This window comes from Canis lupus, chromosome 7 (genome assembly GCF_003254725.2).
Source record: "Canis lupus dingo isolate Sandy chromosome 7, ASM325472v2, whole genome shotgun sequence".
NCBI classification, from domain to species: Eukaryota; Metazoa; Chordata; class Mammalia; order Carnivora; family Canidae; genus Canis; species Canis lupus.
The window spans coordinates 21,081,148-21,100,800 of record NC_064249.1 but is presented as its reverse complement, the minus strand read 5'-3'; the positions used below and the strand labels follow the sequence as shown (position 1 = coordinate 21,100,800).

Below are 19,653 nucleotides of genomic sequence, written 5' to 3'. Positions count from 1 at the left end.
AACCTCAGCAACTGAGCAGCTGCATAATGTGTTAGGTCATCATACCAATAATGAAGATTACATCATTGACCTATCTTCCATTTTTGGAACATAGGGAGAAAAAAACCCTTAGAAATATGTTTGGTTTTAAAACAAGTTGAAATGATAGCTAAGAACAATGATGTTATCTATAATTTCATCACATGTAGTTGACTTAATGAGTCAAGAGCCACTCAGTTTATAAAATTAAATTTTTCTTTATTTTTAAAATGAAGTTCTAGCTTAAGAGCTGAATGAAGGATTTTAGGGATATACAATTTTCCTTTTCCAAATTTGAAATATTTCTGCTGTAAGAAAGTAATTTATAGAGTGAATTTATTAATATATTAATATGTGTATTAGCAGATATATACTTCTATATACACCACATTAGTTGTAAGATATTTACCTACTTTTTGTACTTTGAAAAGTTTGTTTTAATTCAGCATAATATTCAAAATAAGAATCTCTGAAATGTGTATTTTTCATTTCCCTAAAATATGACAGATTTTAAAACAGACCACTTTAAAAAAAAAAGTCCCTTCTTAAAATGCGGAGATGCATGCATCCCTCCTACTTCCTCTTGGGACAGAAAAAAATGAATTTTCTAGCTTTGTAAATCCATTGCTTCTCCTGAAGTAGATTGTCTGCACCCAGTGCTATGCAAAAAACGTGCAGTGAGTAAGGAAGGGTGGCTATTGTTGAGTGCTCTGTAGCAAAAGAACTGGGAAAAAGAAAAAAAAGGCTTGAGTTTGACTGGCGTTGGCTCTGGCTTTTCTGCATTCCAAACTGTCTGAGGCACAGAGCGAGAGCAAAAAGAGAGCAGAGCGCCAGCCAGAGCAAGCATGGGCGAGGACGGTATACAAGTGTTTTGAGTTTCTGACTGGCATGCCGGAAGGATCATGTTAGCAACACCCAGAAACTTCGCAGAATGCAGACCCCAGGTAAGCGATCCTTGAATCTGCCTGAGTCTGAATTTAAGCTTGTACATATTTAAAGGGAATGTGGCAGTTTATTTTTATTATACAAATGCAATGACTGCTAACCTTTGTGATTATTGGCTTTAAAGAAGTAGGTTGGTTTTCATTCCTGTCAGTTCACAGGAATATTGTGTGGAGGCTATCGGCATTCCAGTACAAAACCCAGCACAAGAAGAGCCATTTGAGAAACTCAGATAAATTAAAAGGGAAGCAATCATAGCAAAATATTAACAATGCAGCATTTACTTGTTCTTTTAATAATTTGAAGTAGATTCTTATTCTGAAGATAAGAATTCCAAAATTCTTTATGAAATATTAAGATGACCGGGAATGGATGTTGCTCATTTCTCTTTGAGGGAGACAAAATATATTGACCATCAATAAGAATTTAATAGCCTTGCTTGAGTCTCAGAAACACATAAATAAATCCATGTCATTCAGAAAGTTCAACAGGTTGGATCTGTACACAACAGTAGAGCATTTGGATGAGAACTTTGCTTGTTCTTTCTGCCTGAGGTAGACTTTTAATAACCTTTGCCAACAGATGACAGCTTAGAGACTTTAACCAATTAGCTCATTGAAAATTGCATCTGAAAGATATTTTAGGGATCATTTATAAGCCAGTCTCTCCCATTTTTTCTTTTTTTTTTTTAAGATTTTATTTATTTATTCATGAGATACAGAGAGAGACAGAGATATAGGCAGAGAGAGAAGCAGGCTCCCTGTGGGGAGCTCAATGTGGAACTCAATCCCAGGACCCCAGGATCATGACCTGAGCCAAAGCAGATGATCAACCTTTGAGCCACCTAAGTGCCTGAGTCTCTCCATTTTCAATGAGAACATTGAGGACTAGATCACACAGAAACAGAATTGAAATGAAAATCTAGATCTCCTGATTTTCAGTTTACTGTTGTTTTCATGGTACCAGTTATATTCAGGCTTTATATTTTATCTATACTATATCTGTTGGCCTCAAATACCATGAATTATTGCATAAATAGATCAAATGCATTATAAACCTAGATTAAAATCTTATGGGAAGGAGATACTGAGGGCTGGATATCATCAAATCAGTATTAATACTACATTCTCAATCAAAACCGAAAATATATAACAAAGTATCAGAAGAAAAAAATGGTGTTCAATTAAGGAGAATGGCTATAGCTTGCTACTTTTATATAAACAATTACATAGCTGTGGCATATTCTGAGTATTTGTATATGAAATTAAAATTCTTTTAAATTGATTTTAATTTCTCCTAAAGATTTTAGGACTTAGCAATTTTCTATATACTTTCAGTAAATCTTGTATCTAATTTCATTACTTGTATCTATTTATGGGAAGCAAAAAATTGTTCTGTATTCACTGCCTTCTCTATGTTTATTTTTTATTTATATGAGATAACGTTTTTAAATTATCCAACCATTTGGACCACTTGCTTACTTATCCAAGCTCCAGCTCTTTTTTCTCTACATTTGTAAGGGTCCTCTGTTACTCCTTCTCATGAATTATGTGTTAGAGGAGAACTTAACTGGAAGAGCTCAAGAGCCACCACAGACAGTGGACATCTGTCTTCATACATTTTCATTTAGTCTCTAAAAAAGGTTGCTGCCCTTTTCGTTTTTGTGCAGACCATTGTGGGGTTGAGAGAGGCCACACTATTCTAGTGAGCTAAATAGTAGAGATAGCCGCTGTCAAAAGGATCTGTCATGGCTCTTTACAGCTCCTGGGAACAAGTTAGCTCGATGTGGCTTATAAGCACAGTGAAGGGATGTGGCCCTTTTGTGTTAAAGCTTGACCTGCTCATTCCAGTTTTCAACTGGGCCTGTGTACTGATTTACAAGTCTGTGTGGGATGAGCAGTAAGTTGTAAGGAATAGTTTCATTACTGCTCTTGGCTATCAGAAACCAAATTACAAAGTGCATTCTCCACCCAGTAGGAAACAAGAGACTGTTTGTCTTAGTGCAGAATCCATTATTTAAGCACACTGTTTACAAGAGGACTTGATGACTGTGAGAATGAGGGCATAATGCTCTATCCAATTAACAGTGTTCATGTGTATTACACATGGCTTGGGTTTTTCTCTTGTCTTTTATCCTTCATGGAATGTGTGAAGGGACTGCCATATGTGTGTGTGCACACATTATGTTATGTGTGTATGATTGATTGATGGATGGATGGATGGATGGATGGATAAATGGGTAATTATTAGGATGGGCATTTGGCCTGAGTATATTTCTCTATATCAGAAACAGCCAGAGGTCATTAATCTAGTGCTGGTATTTTACTAAACTAACTTAAAAGAAGCTATTTTATTAACCAAACTAACCTTTATAAAACTCATTACCGTACCTTAGAGAAAATATTAGAAGGAAACACTCCTTTTCTTCTCCTGAATACAGTTATAAGATTATACAGGTTTATACTTTCTGTGTTAGAGAAAAGCAATAATAAGCAATTTTGTGACTAAAGACAATATTTAAATGGGAATAGAAGGGGTTGAGTGAAATGAGTGATATAAAAACTCCCCTATGGGAATGAAATCATTCTTCTTTGACCAGTGTTTTCTGGAGCCAGACCCCTTTTCTCTCTTCCTGGTTTTTCATTGATATTAATTTCTTTCAAATGTCTTTTCATGAAATATATATATACATTTCTCTCTATATAGAAATACAGTTTTTATACTAAAATTTCAAAGAAAGTACAGAGCTCTGCAATATAGCTATGATATTTGTCTAACAAAAGGTTGGCTGTAGTTGATTAAAACTTATCTCTTTCGCAGGAATTGCTACTTCTGCTTTCTCACTGCAGTTTCTTGAATATAATTTTATGTTTTGTATCCCAGTTAAAACCGTAAGAATAACATCTTTTCAAACAAAAGTGAAGACAAAAAACAGACCAAGAGCAAGAACTTGAAGCTAGACATCTAAAATGCTCTGAGTTGTCAAATTAATTCCTTACTTGTAAAAGTTACCTGATTATTCACTCAAAACTCTGGGAATCTTTTTATGTACATAAGACGGATGTATTTCCCCCTTCTGCTTCATTCTTGACCTTCACTGGCCTCTAGAGAGAAAAAGTGTTACAGTCTGCCTTTGTTCCTTCTGTTCTCTTCTGTTCTTTCATGCTCTCTAGTGGTTGTTTGTGGCGGTTCTTGTTCTTAATTTCCAGTAAATCAGTTTTAGTAAAGGAGCAGGTGATTATTGTGAAATAAAGTTCACCAGATTCTTATACTTGAGTTGCATAAACTTCCTTAAAATATCTAGTTCTTAGCACAGAGAAGGGGAAAAAATGATTGTGTTCTGTTGTTTACTCATGAACAACGATTCAAAAAAAATGAGTCATGACTTAGCAATATGACTCCTTATGGCTGTCTCTCCCTTCCTTCCTTCCTTCCTTCCTTCCTTCCTTCCTTCCTTCCTTCCTTCCTTCCTTCCTTCCTTTCTTTCTTTCTTTCTTTCTTTCTTTCTTTCTTTCTTCTTTCTTTTTCTTTCTTTCTTTCTTCTCTCTCTCTCTCTCTCTCTCTCTTTTTAAGTGCTGATTGGGATTCAGTCTACCAGATTCCACATTTAATTATGGGTATGATCTCAGCTTGTGTTTAGAAGCCTTAAGCATTGCCAGTGAGAATACCTTCTTTGTATGTACTTGACAAGTAGGAGAGATTTACTGAATCAGTCATTAAAATTCGGATGGTCTTTATCTTCTGGTGTCCTCCTTGCCCCTACTCAGACTTTACCATTCAGTTGAATTAGGAGTACTATGAAGTTAAAAACCAGAGAGGGAGCCAGTGAGGAGTTATCAATAATCTGACTCTGTAGAGACTCCATATTTTTGTCATTCTCAGGTTTACTGTATTTTAGGAGTAAGTGAATTACTGAAGCAGCAACTTGAAAAGTTCTTTTAAGTTAGTGCAGTCCTATTATTTGAGGAAGAAAAAGCTACCTGGTCTTCTTGCTCTTTTCTTTTCTTTTCTTTTCTTTTCTTTTCTTTTCTTTTCTTTTCTTTTCTTTTCTTTTCTTTTCTTTTCTTTTTTCTTTCTTCTTTTTTTTTTTCTTGCTCTTATGTCAGGTTTTCTAAAGTAAGCAACTTAAGCTGCCAGGATCAAGTAAGTGTCATTCAGGATCAGGTGTCACATAGGACAGCTAACCTGTTGGACGAGTTGCTAACTCTGAAGTCTTGCATCTAATTCTAAGACTGTGGAGTATGTTTGAAAATTTTTTAACAGTACTGTTGCATAGTTAACTATTCATAGATAGTAACTTTAGTTAATATGAAGACTAGAGAAACTGGATATTCTTCCACTCTTTTTTTTTTTTTTTTTTTTTTAAATTTTATTTATTTATGATAGTCACAGAGAGAGAGAGAGAGAGAGAGGCAGAGACACAGGCAGAGGGAGAAGCAGGCTCCATGCACCGGGAGCCTGACGTGGGATTCGATCCTGGGTCTCCAGGATCGCGCCCTGGGCCAAAGGCAGGCGCCAAACCGCTGCGCCACCCAGGGATCCCTCTTCCACTCTTTTAATATTCTGGTTCATAACTTTTTTGTTAAATTATACTTCAAATGGACAGTGTATACCTGATTTGATTTCTTACCTGTTGAGTCAGATAGGAGAAAGAAAGATGTTTGAGTCTCACTTCAGTACCTCCTTTTGCCAGAAACACGTAGCATATAAAATAATTTATTTCCCTTTTTTATTTTTTAAGAAAAAGAATGATGTGTCAAAGTGAGTGTAAGAAGAGCCGCAAAAAAATCTAGCCTGTGTGACTGTATAGAAAGAAATGGGTTTGTCCATTCAAAGAAGAGGACAAGGTGTGATAAGTCTCTTACAGGGAATGATAATCATATTTTGTGTACCAAGAGCTTGTTGTAAAGAGCCTATTTGTAAGAGTTGGCTCAGCATGGTTATATAGTATATCTTACTAGCATTTTCTCAAAGTCTGAGAAATAATCATTCAAAGAAAAGGTAATAGATTAATTTCTATTTATGTGGTTAAAGTAATGACATCACATAGTATTTGGTCTGATTTTTGTGAGTCTCCATTACATGGTTGAAATTTAAGAAGGTTTTTAGTGGATTAAAAATCTTTATTTTATATTCTATAGAATTTGCTTATATACACCATGAGATTTTCCTTGAAGGATTTTGCCTCCACTTGAACAAAGTTCAGTGAAAAAGCACAGTGGTTTCCTGAAACAATAAATGTCACTCTATTTTACCAGTGCTATCATTTTAATTGTAAATATTTACATTGCCACTATTGCTTAAATTTTGGAATATGTTTATGGTAATTTTATTTTTAGTCATTTCCTTCCCATACAAATGCAGCACTCAGTTTGTTTTTTGTTTTTGTTTTTTTAAGATTTATTTATTCATGAGAGAGAGAGAGAGAGAGAGAGGCAGAGACATAGGCAGAGGGAAAAGCAGGTTCCTCACAGGGAGCCCGATGTGGGACTCGATCCCAGATCCTGGGATCACTCCCTGAGCTGAAGGCAGATGCTCATCTGTTGAGCCACCCAGGCGTCCCAGCACTCAGTATTTATATTTGATTGATGGTCAACCTTTAAAGGTAAATTTTCAAAAAAGTAGTTTATTTTTTTCAATTGGACCTGGTGTCTGGTGTCAACCATTTTTATTAAGAAAACCAAAAACATGATGTAAAGAAAAAAATCCTAGGAATTACTGCTGTCATTATAAGAATGAAAACCAGCCTCCCTTAGAAACATTTTTAGCTTATACAAACCCAAAAGGTATTATGCAGAAGGAATTTATTGTAATGACAAAGGCAGCAGTCTAGTGGAACTAAATTTGTTTGTCCTTTGTGCCTCAGTAAAATTGTGTAGGTCAACCCCCGATGACACCACTTTATTTCAGGGTTGTTTTTGGGGGAGCAAAGGGAGAGCTGGGTGTTTGTTTTGCTTTTATTTTTTTAAAGATTTTATTTATTTTAAAGAGAGAGTACAAGCAGGGGGAGGGCCAGAGGGAGAGAATCCTAAGCAAACTCCACAATCTTGAGATCATGACCTGAGCTGAAATCAAGAGTTGGAAGCTTAATGAGTGAGCCACCCAGGCACCCTTGTTTTGTTTCTAAATGGAAGGATATTTAAAACCAGAACCCTGGCTTTGTCTGGTCTTTTTTTTTTTTTTTTTTTTGTCTGGTCTTTTAAAAGGAAAATCCAGCCAATTATTTACCAATTGTTGTTTTTCTCCCCCAGAAACATATATTCTTGTGAGCAAACTGCAAAATGTATTTGACAATGAAATTTTAATTAACAAGAAATAGTGAGCTTCAAGGATATGACTATTTTATTGCTACAAAGGGTAGTAATTTATGACAGTTTCCCACTAGGTTTCTCCCAGTGTCAGAAATTATAAATCCATTTTCATTTTGCTTAGTTCTTGAATTAAATATTTAAAGACAGACTTTTTATTTCACTTTTCCCCTGTCAAACCCATGTTACAGGAGAATAGAAACTGTATTAAGACTCTTCAGATTTAATCCAGATGTTGCTTATGTTTTCCTCTGACAGTCTGAAAAGAGAAGTTTTTATTTCATTTCATTTTTTTGAGAAGAGTTGACATACAATATTACATTAGATTCAGGTATACAACATAGTGATTCAACTTCTCTATGTATTATACTATGCTCCCCACAAGTGTAACTATCTTCTCTCACCACACAAGCTATTACAGTATCATTGACTCTATTTCCTATCCTGTGCCTTTTATTTCTTCTGTGAGACTTATTCATTCACTAACTGGAAGCCTGCATCTCCCACTCCCCTTCATTCACCCATTTTGCCCATACTCCCTTCTCCCCTCTGCTCTGGTAACCATCCGTTTGTCCCCTGGATTTATAGATATGATTCTGCTTTTCATTTGTTTATTCATTTGTTTTGTTTGAAATGAGAAATTTAAAAATTTTATTATCCAGTTATTCTATATAACAAACTCCTACACATCAGTGAGAGAAAGGTAAGACTTGAATGCCTAATTTACAAAAAGAAGCAATCCAGATAGCCATTCAGTATATGGAAAGGTACTTGGTTTTATTATTATCAGGGAAATGCAAATTTAAACCAAAATGGAATTATATACCCCTCAGAATGTCTAAAATGAGAAAAATAGAAAATGCCAAATGTTGACAAGAATCTAAAACAAAAGGAATTTTTATACTGCTGATGGAAGTATAAATTTATATAACTACTTTGGAGCACTATTTGACAATATCTAGTAGAGTCGAACAATGCTCCATGACTCAGCAGTTCCACACTTATTTACGTGCCAATAGAATGCATAAATAGGCTCACCAAAAAACCTGTACAAAAATGTTCATAATAGCACCCTTTGAAACAGCTAAAAATCAGAAACTGCCCAAATGTTCATCAGCAGTAGAATGGATAGAATGGTTTGCTTACACAATGGAATTCTCTACAGCATTGACAAAGAACAAACTACTGCTTCATGCAACAGAATAAATCTCACAAATGTATGTAGAGCATGAAAAGTTAGTCTCAAAAGAATATATACACTGTGTGATTCTATTTATATAAAGTTCAAACTCATCAGAAGGTGATAGAAGTCAGGATGGTGATTATCTGTATGGGGTAATGACTGGAAAGAGTATATAAAGGAAGCATTTGGCTGCTGGCAATGTTCTGTTCTGTCTTTGCTTAATCCCGATGCTGGTTATTGGGATGAGTTCCATTTAAGAAAATTTATTAACCTGTATACTCATTATTTATATACTTTTCTGAGTGTATCTTCTACTTCAGCAAAGGGTTTAAGATATTTCTGTAATTTCTCCATTTTGATTTGAAAAAAAAAAAAATCCAAAAACAAAACAAAAAAAACTAAACAAACTTCTAAGATGCTAATATTCTTTGAATGTCCTTTTTATTTATGAAGGGGATGAAGAATGATGCCATGCTTGTTTTCATATTGAAAGTTGTCTGGTCTATGTGTGCAGTAAAGGACTTTACATTTGGGTCATTAAAGGATTAGATGGGGAAGGCATCTGAGAGACCAAGCTTGCATGTAGATCTTCAAAATAAATTTGCATTATGCAAATCATAGGTTTTTTTCAGGCTCTGAGTGCACCATATAAAATGCTAATTTTCATATGTCATACCTCAGTTTTAAAAATATTTTATAATAAAAGAGGAGGATAGTGGAGTAGGAGGATCGTGAGTTTATATAACGTAACTCACTCTGAAAAGGACCTGAACACTAGCAGAATAGCTTTTCCACAGCTATAGAATAAAGAGAAGCCATGTTGTGTTTGGAGGAGGGGTGGAAACACAGTCAGGAACCAAATCCCTGGCACAGTGACCTACAAGTTGAGGCCATATCACAGACATAGAATGTCTTCCTTGAGAAGTGATGGGATTAAGCCCCATATCAGGCACCCCCAACCCTGAGAATCTGCAACAGGAAGATGAGCTCCCACAGTGTTTGCCTTTGAAAATTAGTGAACCTTAACTCCAGAAGAGCCAGAAGGCTATAGGAAACTGAGACTCTGCTCTTAGAGGGCCAGCAAATTGTATTACATGGTTCAAGACCCAGCACAGAGATGGCAGTTGGAATAGCACCTAGGTTATACATGAAGATTTATTGACTGATTTTAGGGCATGTGCTGGAGGTAAGGGATCTATAGGAACTTTCTCCAAGAATAGGAATGCTGGTAAGCACTGTTTATCTTGTCCCCATTTAGCCTAGTTGGCTGGATGGTAGTAGGAGTCACTTTTGACACTCTTCATCTTCTTTGTTAGTACCACTTGACCTTCTCTGACATTTCCTGTGAACCCGCCCCACCCACCCTTCCTGTCCTGGCAGATGCCCCTCCAAAGTGACTCCAACTCTGCCACACCTAGCAGGCTGCCTCACTTAGGACCAGTGTCCACCCAAAGTGACTGCCTTTCTACCATACCCAGTGGGCAGCTTCAGCCAGAACTGATATTCCTCCACTATTACTCCTACCAAGGGGGGTGGAGGCTAACCCCACCCACCAGCACACTTGAAACATGTACAGCTGGCTGAGAGGCCTGCACACCAACACACCCACAGCTGTCCTGGCCCAATCACAACAAGAGGGCTCATACAGCCCACACATGGGACACCCCTGGAATTCCTGGTTCTGATGATCAGGGAGTAGGATGCTTTCTATATAAGGCCACTAGTTTTAAGACCAGGAGACATAGCTCCTGACATAGCTATGACATCCAGACATAGCTGGTCTACCTAATACATAGAATCAAACAGAATCAGCTAAAATAAAAAGACAGAGGAATATGTTCCAAAGGAAAGAAAAAGACAACACCTCAGAAAAATAAGTAAATAAAACTGAGGTCAGCAATCTATCTAATAATGGGTTCAAAGTAAAGATTCTTACTGAAATTGAGAGAAGAGTGGATGAACTCAGTGAGAACTTCATCAAAGAGAGAAAAAAATGTTTAAAAATAACTAATCAGAGCTGAGGAATAAAATAACTGAAATGAAAAATAAACTTGAGGGAATCTGCAGCAGATTAGAGGATGCAAAAAAAAAAAACAGATTGGCAATCTGGAAGTCAGAGTAGTGGAGATCACTGAAGCTGAACAACAACAACAAAAAAAGAATTTAAAAAATGAGGATCGGTTAAAGGACCACTGGGAGACAGAATCAAACATAAAAACATTTGCCTTGTAGGGTTCCCAGAAGGAGAAAAACAGAAAACTTATCTGAAGAAATAGTAACTGACAACTTCCCTAACCTGGAAGAAAAGAGACATCCAGGTCCAAGAAGCACAAAGAATCCCAAACAAGATGAACCCAAGGAGGTTCAAGCTAATATAAATAATGATGAAAGTGTTGAAAATTAAAGAGAGAATCTTAAAAGCAGCAAGATAAAAGCAAATTGTTATGTACAAGAGAATCTTAAAAGCAACAAGAGAAAAGCAAATAGTTACTCACAAGTCTGTAAGACTATCACCCGATTTTTCAACAGAAACTTTCTAGGCCAGAAGCACATAGCTGCCAACCAGGAATATGCCCCCAGCCAGGGTATCGTTCAGAATTAAAGGAGAGAGAAAGAATTTCCCAGACAAACAAAAGTTAAAGAAGTTCATCACCACTAAACTGGCCTTACAAGAAATGCAAAAGAGACTTCTTTAAGCAAAAAAGAAATGGCCATAACTAGAAATAAGAAAATTATCAAAGCAGATTTCAGCTACAGTAAAGGTAATAAGTAGACCAGACTTATAAAGCTAATATGAAAGTTAAAATGTTAAATGACAAAAGTACTAACATCAATTATATCTACTAAAATTAGTTAAGGGAATGCAAAACAAGAAATGTATGATATAGCGTGCATAAAACATGGAGGGGAGGAATAAAAATGTGGTACTTCTAGAATGTGTTCAAACTTAAGCAACCATCAACTTAACATAGACTGCTGTATATATACATAGAATGTTACATATGAACCTCATGGTAACCACAAATCAAAAGCCTATAATGATATGCAAAAAAACAAAAAGAATAGAATCTAAACATAATACTAAATAAAGTCATACAATCACAAGAGGAGAGGGCAAGAGAAGACAGGAACAGAGAAGTACTATATTATGTAATGGTAAAGGGATCAATCCAAAAAGAGGATGTAGCAGTTATAAATATGCACTTAACATTGGAGCACATAAATATGTGAAGCAAATATTAACATATACTCTATAGGGGGAAATTGAGAGTAATACAGTAACAGTAGGGGACTTCACCCCACTTACATCAATGAATAGATCATTGAGACAGAAAATCAATAAGGGAATAGTGGTTTTGAACAACACATTAGACTAGACGGACTTAACAGATACATACAAATCATTTCATCCAAAAATAATAGAGTACAAATGCTCAAGTGCACATAGAACATTTTCCAGGATGGATCACATGTTAGGCCACAAAACATGTCTCAATATATTTAAGAAGATTGAAATAATGTTAAGCCTTTTCTGTAAACATGATGGTATGAAACTAGAAATCAGAAGAAAAAAATTGGGAAAACCCCACAGATATATGGAGGCTAAACAACTAGTTGGCCAACAAGGAAGTCAAAGCAGAAATTTTAAAAAATAAATAACTGAGGTTTGGATTTCTAATAAAGCTGTGTTGGCTCCATTTGTTACTGGCTTATTATCTGAATTGTTGACTGGAGACAAATGAAAATGAAACATAACAGTTCAAAAAATTTGGAATGTAGGAAAGGAAGTTTTTTTTAAATTTTTTTTTTAAGATTTTATTTATTTATTCATGAGAGACAGAGAGAGAGAGAGAGAGAGAGGCAGAGACACAGGCAGAGGGAGAAGCAGGCTCCAGGCAGGGAGCTGGACGTGGGAATCGATCCTGGGTCTCCAGGATCACACCCTGTGCTGAAGGCGGTGCTAAACTGCTGAGCCACCCGGGCTGCCCAGAAAGAAAGTTCTAAGAGGGAAGTTGATAGTCTACCTCAAGAAAATAGATCTCAAACAATCTAACCTTATACCTAAAGAAACTAGAAAAAGAACAAGGCTCAAGTTAGTAGAAGGAAGGAAATAATAAAGTTCAGAAATAAATGAAATAGAGACTGAAACAATTAGAAAAGACTAATGAAACTAAGAGCTGATTCTTTATTTTTTTTTATAAAGATTTTATTTATCTATTCATGAGAGACAGAGAGAGAGAGGCAGAGACACAGGCAGAGGGAGAAGCAGGCTCCATGCAGGGAGCCTGACGTGGGACTCGATCCCGGGTCTCCAGGATCTTGCCCTGGGCTGAAAGCTGTGCTAAACCGCTGAGCCACCTGGGCTGCCCGAGCTGATTCTTTAAAAACAAAATTGATAAACCTTTAGTCAGAATCATCAAGAAAAAGGAGCTGAATCAAATAAATAAAATCACAGATGAAAGAGGACAAATTAGAACTGACACCACACAAAGACAAATGATTAGAAGAGACTACTGTGAAAAATTACATGCCAACAAACAGGACAACCAAGAAGAAATGGATAAATATCTCGAAACATACAATCTCCCCAGAGTGAGTCAGGAAGAAATAGAAAATCTGCAGATAGATTACTAATAACAAAATTGAATCAGTAATCAAAAAATTTCCAACAAACAAAAGTCCAGGACCAGATGGCTTCACAGGTGAATTCTACAAAACATTTAAAGAAGAGTTAATATTTATCCTTCTCAAACTATTACAAAAAATAGAAGATGAAGGCAGGCTTCCAGATTCATTCACAAGGCCAGCATTATCCAGATACCCACACCAGGCATTGACCAAAAAAAAAAAAAAAAAAAAAAAAAAAATTTTAGGGCCAGTATCTCTGGTGCAAAAATCTTCAACAAAATATTAGCAAGCCGAATTCAGCAATACATTAAAAGGATCATCCACGGGCAGCCCCAGGTGGCTCAGGGGTTTAGCGCTGCTTTCAGCCCGGGGTATGATCCTGGAGACCGGGATCGAGTCCCACATCGGGCTCCCTGCATGAAGCCTGCTTCTCCCTCTTCTTAGGTCTCTGCCTCTTTCTCTCTCCCTCTGTGTCTCTCATGAATAAATAAATAAAATCTTTAGAAAAAAAAAGGGGGGGGGATCATTCACTAGGATCAAGTGGGATTCATTCCAGAGATTCAAGGATCATTCAGTATCCACAGGTCAATCTACATGATATTCTACATTAACAAAAACAAAGATAAAAATAATAGGATCATCTCCATAGACACAGAAAACACATTTGACAAAATTCAACATATATTCATGATAAAAACTGTGGGTTTTTATCATGAACCCCAAAGTGGGTTTAGAGGAAACATACTTCAACATAATAAAGGCCGTATATGACAAACCCACAGTTGGCATTATACTTAGTGAAAAGCTGGAAGTTTTTACTCTGAGATCAGGTACAAGACAAGAATGTCCATTATCTCTTCTTTATGTTGTAGATACTGGAAGTCCTACCCACAAAAAGCAAACAAGAAACAGAAATAAAAGACAGCCAAACTGATAAGAAAGAAGTAAAACTGCCACTATTTGTAGATGATATGATGCTACAGCAAACCCTGAAGACTGCACCCCAAAAAACTATTGGCATTAATAAATGAATTCAGTAAAGTTGCAGGGTACAAAATTTATGGACAGAAATCTGTTGAATTTCTTTTTTTTTTTTTTTTTTTTTTAAATCTGTTGAATTTCTATATACTAATGGACTACTTGAAAGAGAAATTAGGGAGACAATTCTACTTAAAATTGCATCATTAAGAATAAAAGACCCAGGAATAAATTTAACCATGTAGTTGCAAGACCTGTACTCTGAAAACTATCAGACTTTGATGAAAGAAATTGAAATGTCAGAAACAAATGGAAGGATAGTCCATGTTTGTAGATTGGAAGAATTAACAGTATAAAAATGTCTGTACTGCCCAAACCAATCTATAGATTCACTGCAATCCCCATCAGAATACCAATAGTATTGTTCATAGAACAAAAACAAACAATCCTTGAATAGCCAAAGCAATCTGGAGAAAGAAAAACAAAGGTGAAAGTATCATACTCCCAGATTTCAAATTATACTACAAAGCTATAGTAATCAAAACAGTATGGTACTGGCATAAAAAGTAGACATGTGACATGTAGATCATTGGAACAGGATAGGGAGCCCAGAAATAAACCCACACTTAATGGTCAGTTAATCTATGACAAAGGAGTCAAGAACACCCATGGGGAAAACACAGTCTCTTTGGTAAATGGTGTTGGGGAAACTCCATGCAAAAGCTACATGTCAAAGCATGACACTGGGCCATTTTCTTACACCATTTACAAAAATGAAGTCAAAGTGGATCTAAAATCTAAATGTAAGACCTGAAGCCATAAAAATCCTAGAAGAAAACACAAGCAGTAAACTCTTGGACGGCAGTCTTAATACTTTTGCAGATCTGTCTCTTCAAGCAAGGGAAACAAAAGCAAAGATATATAGTTGGGACTACATCAAACTGAAAAACCTTTTACACAGCAAAGGAAATCATCAACAATACTGAAAAGAGGGGCACTTGGCTGGTTCAGTCAGTAGAACATGGAACTCTTGATCTCGGGATTGTAAGTTTGAGTCCCACATTGAGTATAGAGATCACTTAAAAAAAAAAAATCTTTGAAAAGATACAAAAAGGACATCTAACTGGGTGAGAGAAGTTACTTACAAATGAAACATTGATAAGGGGTTAATATTCAAAATTTGTAAAGAATTTACACAACTCCCCCCCATAAAAATCAAATAATCTAATTTAAAAATGAATAGAAGACCCGAAGAGACATTTTTTCAAAGAAAATAGGCACATGAAAAGATGCCCAGAAAGACTGATCAGAGGAATGCAAATCATAACCACAGTGAGATAATACTTCACACCAGTTAGAATGGCTGGTATCAAAAACAAAGAAATAATGTTTTGGCAGGAATGTGGAGAAAAGGGAACCCACGTGACTGTCAGTGGGAATATAAATTGGTGCAGCTGCTATGGAAATACAGTAAGTATAGAGTTTCCTTAAATAAATAAAAATAGACATATACTATCCAGCAATTCTACCTCTGCATATTTACGCCAAAAAAGTGAAAACACTAATTTAAAAGGGTATTTACGGGCAGCCCAGGTAGCTCAGCGGTTTAGCACCACCTTCGGCCCAGGGCCTAATCCTGGAGACCCGGGATTGAGTCCCACGTAGGGCTCCCTGCATGGAGCCTGCTTCTCCCTCTGCCTGTGTCTCTGCCTCTGTGTGTGTGTGTTTCTCATGAGTAAATAAAATCTTTTAAAAAGAATAAAAGGGTATATACGCCCCTATGTTTATTGCAGCATTATTTACAGTTGCCAAGATAGGGAAGCAGTTTAAGTGTCCATCCATGCATGCATGGATAAAGAAGATGTGGTATATATATGGGAATATGACTCCATAAGAAAGAATGAAATCTTGCCATTCACTTAGGGGGTATTATGCTAAGTGAAGTAAGTCAAATGGAGAGAAAAATAAAGTATGATTTCACTTGTATGCATAATTTATAAAGGAAAATAAAGGACAAAACAGAAAAAGACCTCACAAATACAAGAACCAAACTATTTGTTGGTTATCAGAGGGGAGAGTTGGGGTGAAGGCAAAATAGGTGGAAGGGCTTAGGAGGTACAAACTTCCAGTCATAAAATAAATAAGTCATGATGATGAAAAGTACAGCATAGGGAATATAGTCAATATGATCGCATTGTGTGGTGACAGGTAGTAACTGCACCTACCGTGGTTGAGCATCTTATAATGCATAGAATTGTCAAATCACTATGTTGTACATCTGAAAATATAAAATTGTATGTCAACTATACTTAAGTTAAAAATAAATTATAGGGCAGCCCGGGTGGCTCAGCGGTTTAGCGCTGCCTTCGGCCCAGGGCATGATTCTGGGGACCTGGGATCAAGTCCCATGTCGGGCTCCCTGCATGGAGTCTGCTTCTCCCTCTGCCCGTGTCTCTGCCTCTCTCTCTCTCTCTCTCTCTCTCTCGAATAAATAAATAAAATATTTAGAAATAAATAAATAAAAATAAATTATAAAATTTCTTATAGTAACATGTTTTATATTACTGTATTATAAATATATATGTGTACTCATGCCAATTACATTAATTTTATGTATAGTTGCTAATGAGTTTATGAAACAGATTTAACAAGTTTTCCAGTCTTTAGTACCATTTAAAATATCTTTTTAAAGGATATAAATCTAAATCTAAATCTAAATATAAATATAAAATATCTTTTTAAAGGATACATGATTACTTTTTATATTAGAAGAAAAGTAAAACTATTTTTTAAAAAAATTTTATTTATTAGAATGAGAGAGGGCACATGTAGGGGGAGAGGCGAGGGAGAAGCAGACTCCCCACTGAGCAGGGAACCCAACATGGGGCTTGATCACAGGATCCTGGGATCATGACCTGAGCTGAAGACAGACGCTTAACTGACTGAACCACACAGACACCCTGGAAATAAAATACTTTAAAACAGTTTTTTAATCATTGTGAAATGTAGAAGTATCCAACACAATAAATGGAATTTACTTAGTAATAAATGTTAATTTCTTTTTTTTTTTTTTGCAAAAAGACAAACACCAGGAACTCCTGAACACGTGTTTCTTCTCTTGTCAGATAAGATGCTTCCCTCTATCCTATCCTTCCAGTTCTATACTGTTAAAATGCACGTTTTTAGCTCTATTTCTGGATTCATTTATAAGCAGTCTTCTCCAGAGAATGTGATAGTATGTGGAATCTGAGTGACATAGAAAAAAGACATATATAGGTTTTTGACTCTAAAACTAAGAGTCTTGGGATCCCTGGGTGGCGCAGCGGTTTGGCGCCTGCCTTTGGCCCAGGGCGCAATCCTGGTAGACCCAGGATCGAATCCCACATCGGGCTCCCGGTGCATGGAGCCTGCTTCTCCCTCTGCCTGTGTCTCTGCGCCTCTCTCTCTCTCTGTGACTATCATAAATAAATAAAAATTTAAAAAAAAATTAAAAAAAAGAATTTTAAAAAAAATAAAAAATAAATAAACCTAAGAGTCTTAAGATCTTCTTTGTGGGACATCATATGTAAAATGAATTCGTATGTTTCCTGAGGTCAAACTAATCATATTTGAAGACCAAAGAAATTAATTAGATAAAGGTTCAAGTTCATTGCTACCCTGATTATATATAATTTTATAATCTATTAAAATAATAAAACGTATCATTTGGGTCTATTTCAAATAAAATCTTAATTTAAAAAATATATAATAATAGTGGCTGCTGCTTGTAAAAAATTTAAAACAAGCCTAGATATAAAATCTCTTCCTTCTGTTCCACTCCAGGAATTCTGTTATTTTCTGCACATGTAACTGCAATTAACAATTAGTATTTATCCTTCTAAATTCTTTGTGTATGTGTACGTGTGTGAGAGAGAATAACACCTGAGTACAGATACTTTTTTCTGTTTTTTATTTTCAGTGGAATCAAACAACACATGTTGTAGTTTGATTTGCATTTTTCACTCTAGAACATACTGTAGACTCTTTGTTTCTGGTAAGGGTGGGCAAGGTTTTCTGAATAATCCACTGAAAGCAACTAAGTAGGATAAACATCTATATTTTAAATCTATCTTCTTAAAAGCATCAAAAAGACACTTCTAAATAACACAAAGATCAAAGAAATCGTGATGGAAGTTAGAAAATATTTTCAACAGAATGATGATAGAAATATTACATATTGAAACTTGTATGATAAGTTAGAAAAATAGCACCATAGTAAAGAAAACAGAAGGTAGGAAAGAGGGATAAGAATAGGAATTAAATCAAACATGCAGTAGAGAAAATCAGTAGTTCATTGAAAAGACCTAAAATTGACAAACCTGGCAAAACTGATCAAGAAAAACATAATTATTATCAGGAATGGAAGAGGGTACATTGCTATTGATCTTATATACAATAAAAATATTTATAAGGCATTATGAACAACTTTATGAAAATGAATTTCAAATTCAGTTAAAATAGTAAAACTTGTAGGAAAATACAACTTACTGAAACTGACACAAGAATAGAATACCCTAATACTCCTATAACTATTACAGAAATTGAATCTGTGATAAGATCTTATCCACAAAAAAAATAATCTAAGCCCAGAAGACTGCCTAAGTAGTCTAGCAAACATTTAAGAAAGATATAATTTCAAAGTACACAGATTCTTTCTAAAAAACAAGACTATAAACATCATCTAATTTTATAAGATTTGCATCACTTTTATGCCACCTGGCAACAACATTACATAAAAGGACAGTCTTATTCATTAGTGTAAATGACAAAATCCTAATCAAAATATTGGCAAATGGAATAATACCTTGTGATAAATTTGGGTTTATAATACCAATGCCAAGTTCATTTAATATTTAAAAAGTAGTTTACTATTAACAGACCAAAGAAGGAAAAACCTTTAAATCCTCTCAACTGATGCAAAAACCACATTTGATAAAACTTAGCAATCATTCATAAGATCTCATAACAGAACGGGAATAGAAAAAGAATTTCACAACCCTGATAAAGGATAGCTACAACACCAGTCAACAAACATCATAACTTAGTGGTTAAAAGCCTTCAAGTTGAATATCAAGGCCAGGATGCCCACTATTGCCACTGCTATTTCACATATACTGGATATCCCAGTTAGTATAGTAAGGCAAGAAAATATATCAGGCTTGGGAAGGCACAAAATATTTATAAGGTTGCTGATAATGTAACTGTTTAGGAAAACAAAAAAGACTGAGTTTAGCAAGATTGCTGGTTACAAGACCCACAAAGATCAATTGTATCTCTATATACTAGCAACAAATGGAAAGTGAATTAAAAACAAAAAAGATACTATTTACAGTGACATAAAATGACATTACCTAGGAGTAAATTTACAAAAGATGTGCAAAACATCTAAAAGTTCAAGTGTGTATCTTTATTTTAAAAAATTAAAGAACCATCAAAGGGAGGCTGTACCATGTTTCTGCAATAAAAATACTGGTTTGTAGCATATAAGTTTCCTGGCACATTCCTTTATGCATTCAATGAAGTTCTGGTAAAAATTTCAGAAGAGGTTTTTAATTT

The 19,653-nt window shown here is 35.5% G+C and overlaps 1 protein-coding gene across 11 annotated transcripts in view; it reads left to right on the top strand.

Moving 5' to 3' along the window:
• RASAL2 (RAS protein activator like 2) overlaps positions 1-19,653 on the top strand; it is a 347,793-nt gene that overhangs the window by 204,698 nt on the left and 123,442 nt on the right. For 2 of the 11 annotated variants that reach the window (XM_049112205.1, XM_025430199.3), the window contains exon 1: positions 803-962. The exons of the other annotated variants lie outside the window; for them this stretch is intronic. In XM_049112205.1, the coding sequence (XP_048968162.1) occupies positions 950-962 (13 nt within the window). In that variant the 5' untranslated portion in view covers positions 803-949. Of the gene's footprint in view, positions 1-802; positions 963-19,653 lie in introns of those variants that run through there. 11 annotated transcript variants of the gene reach the window in all.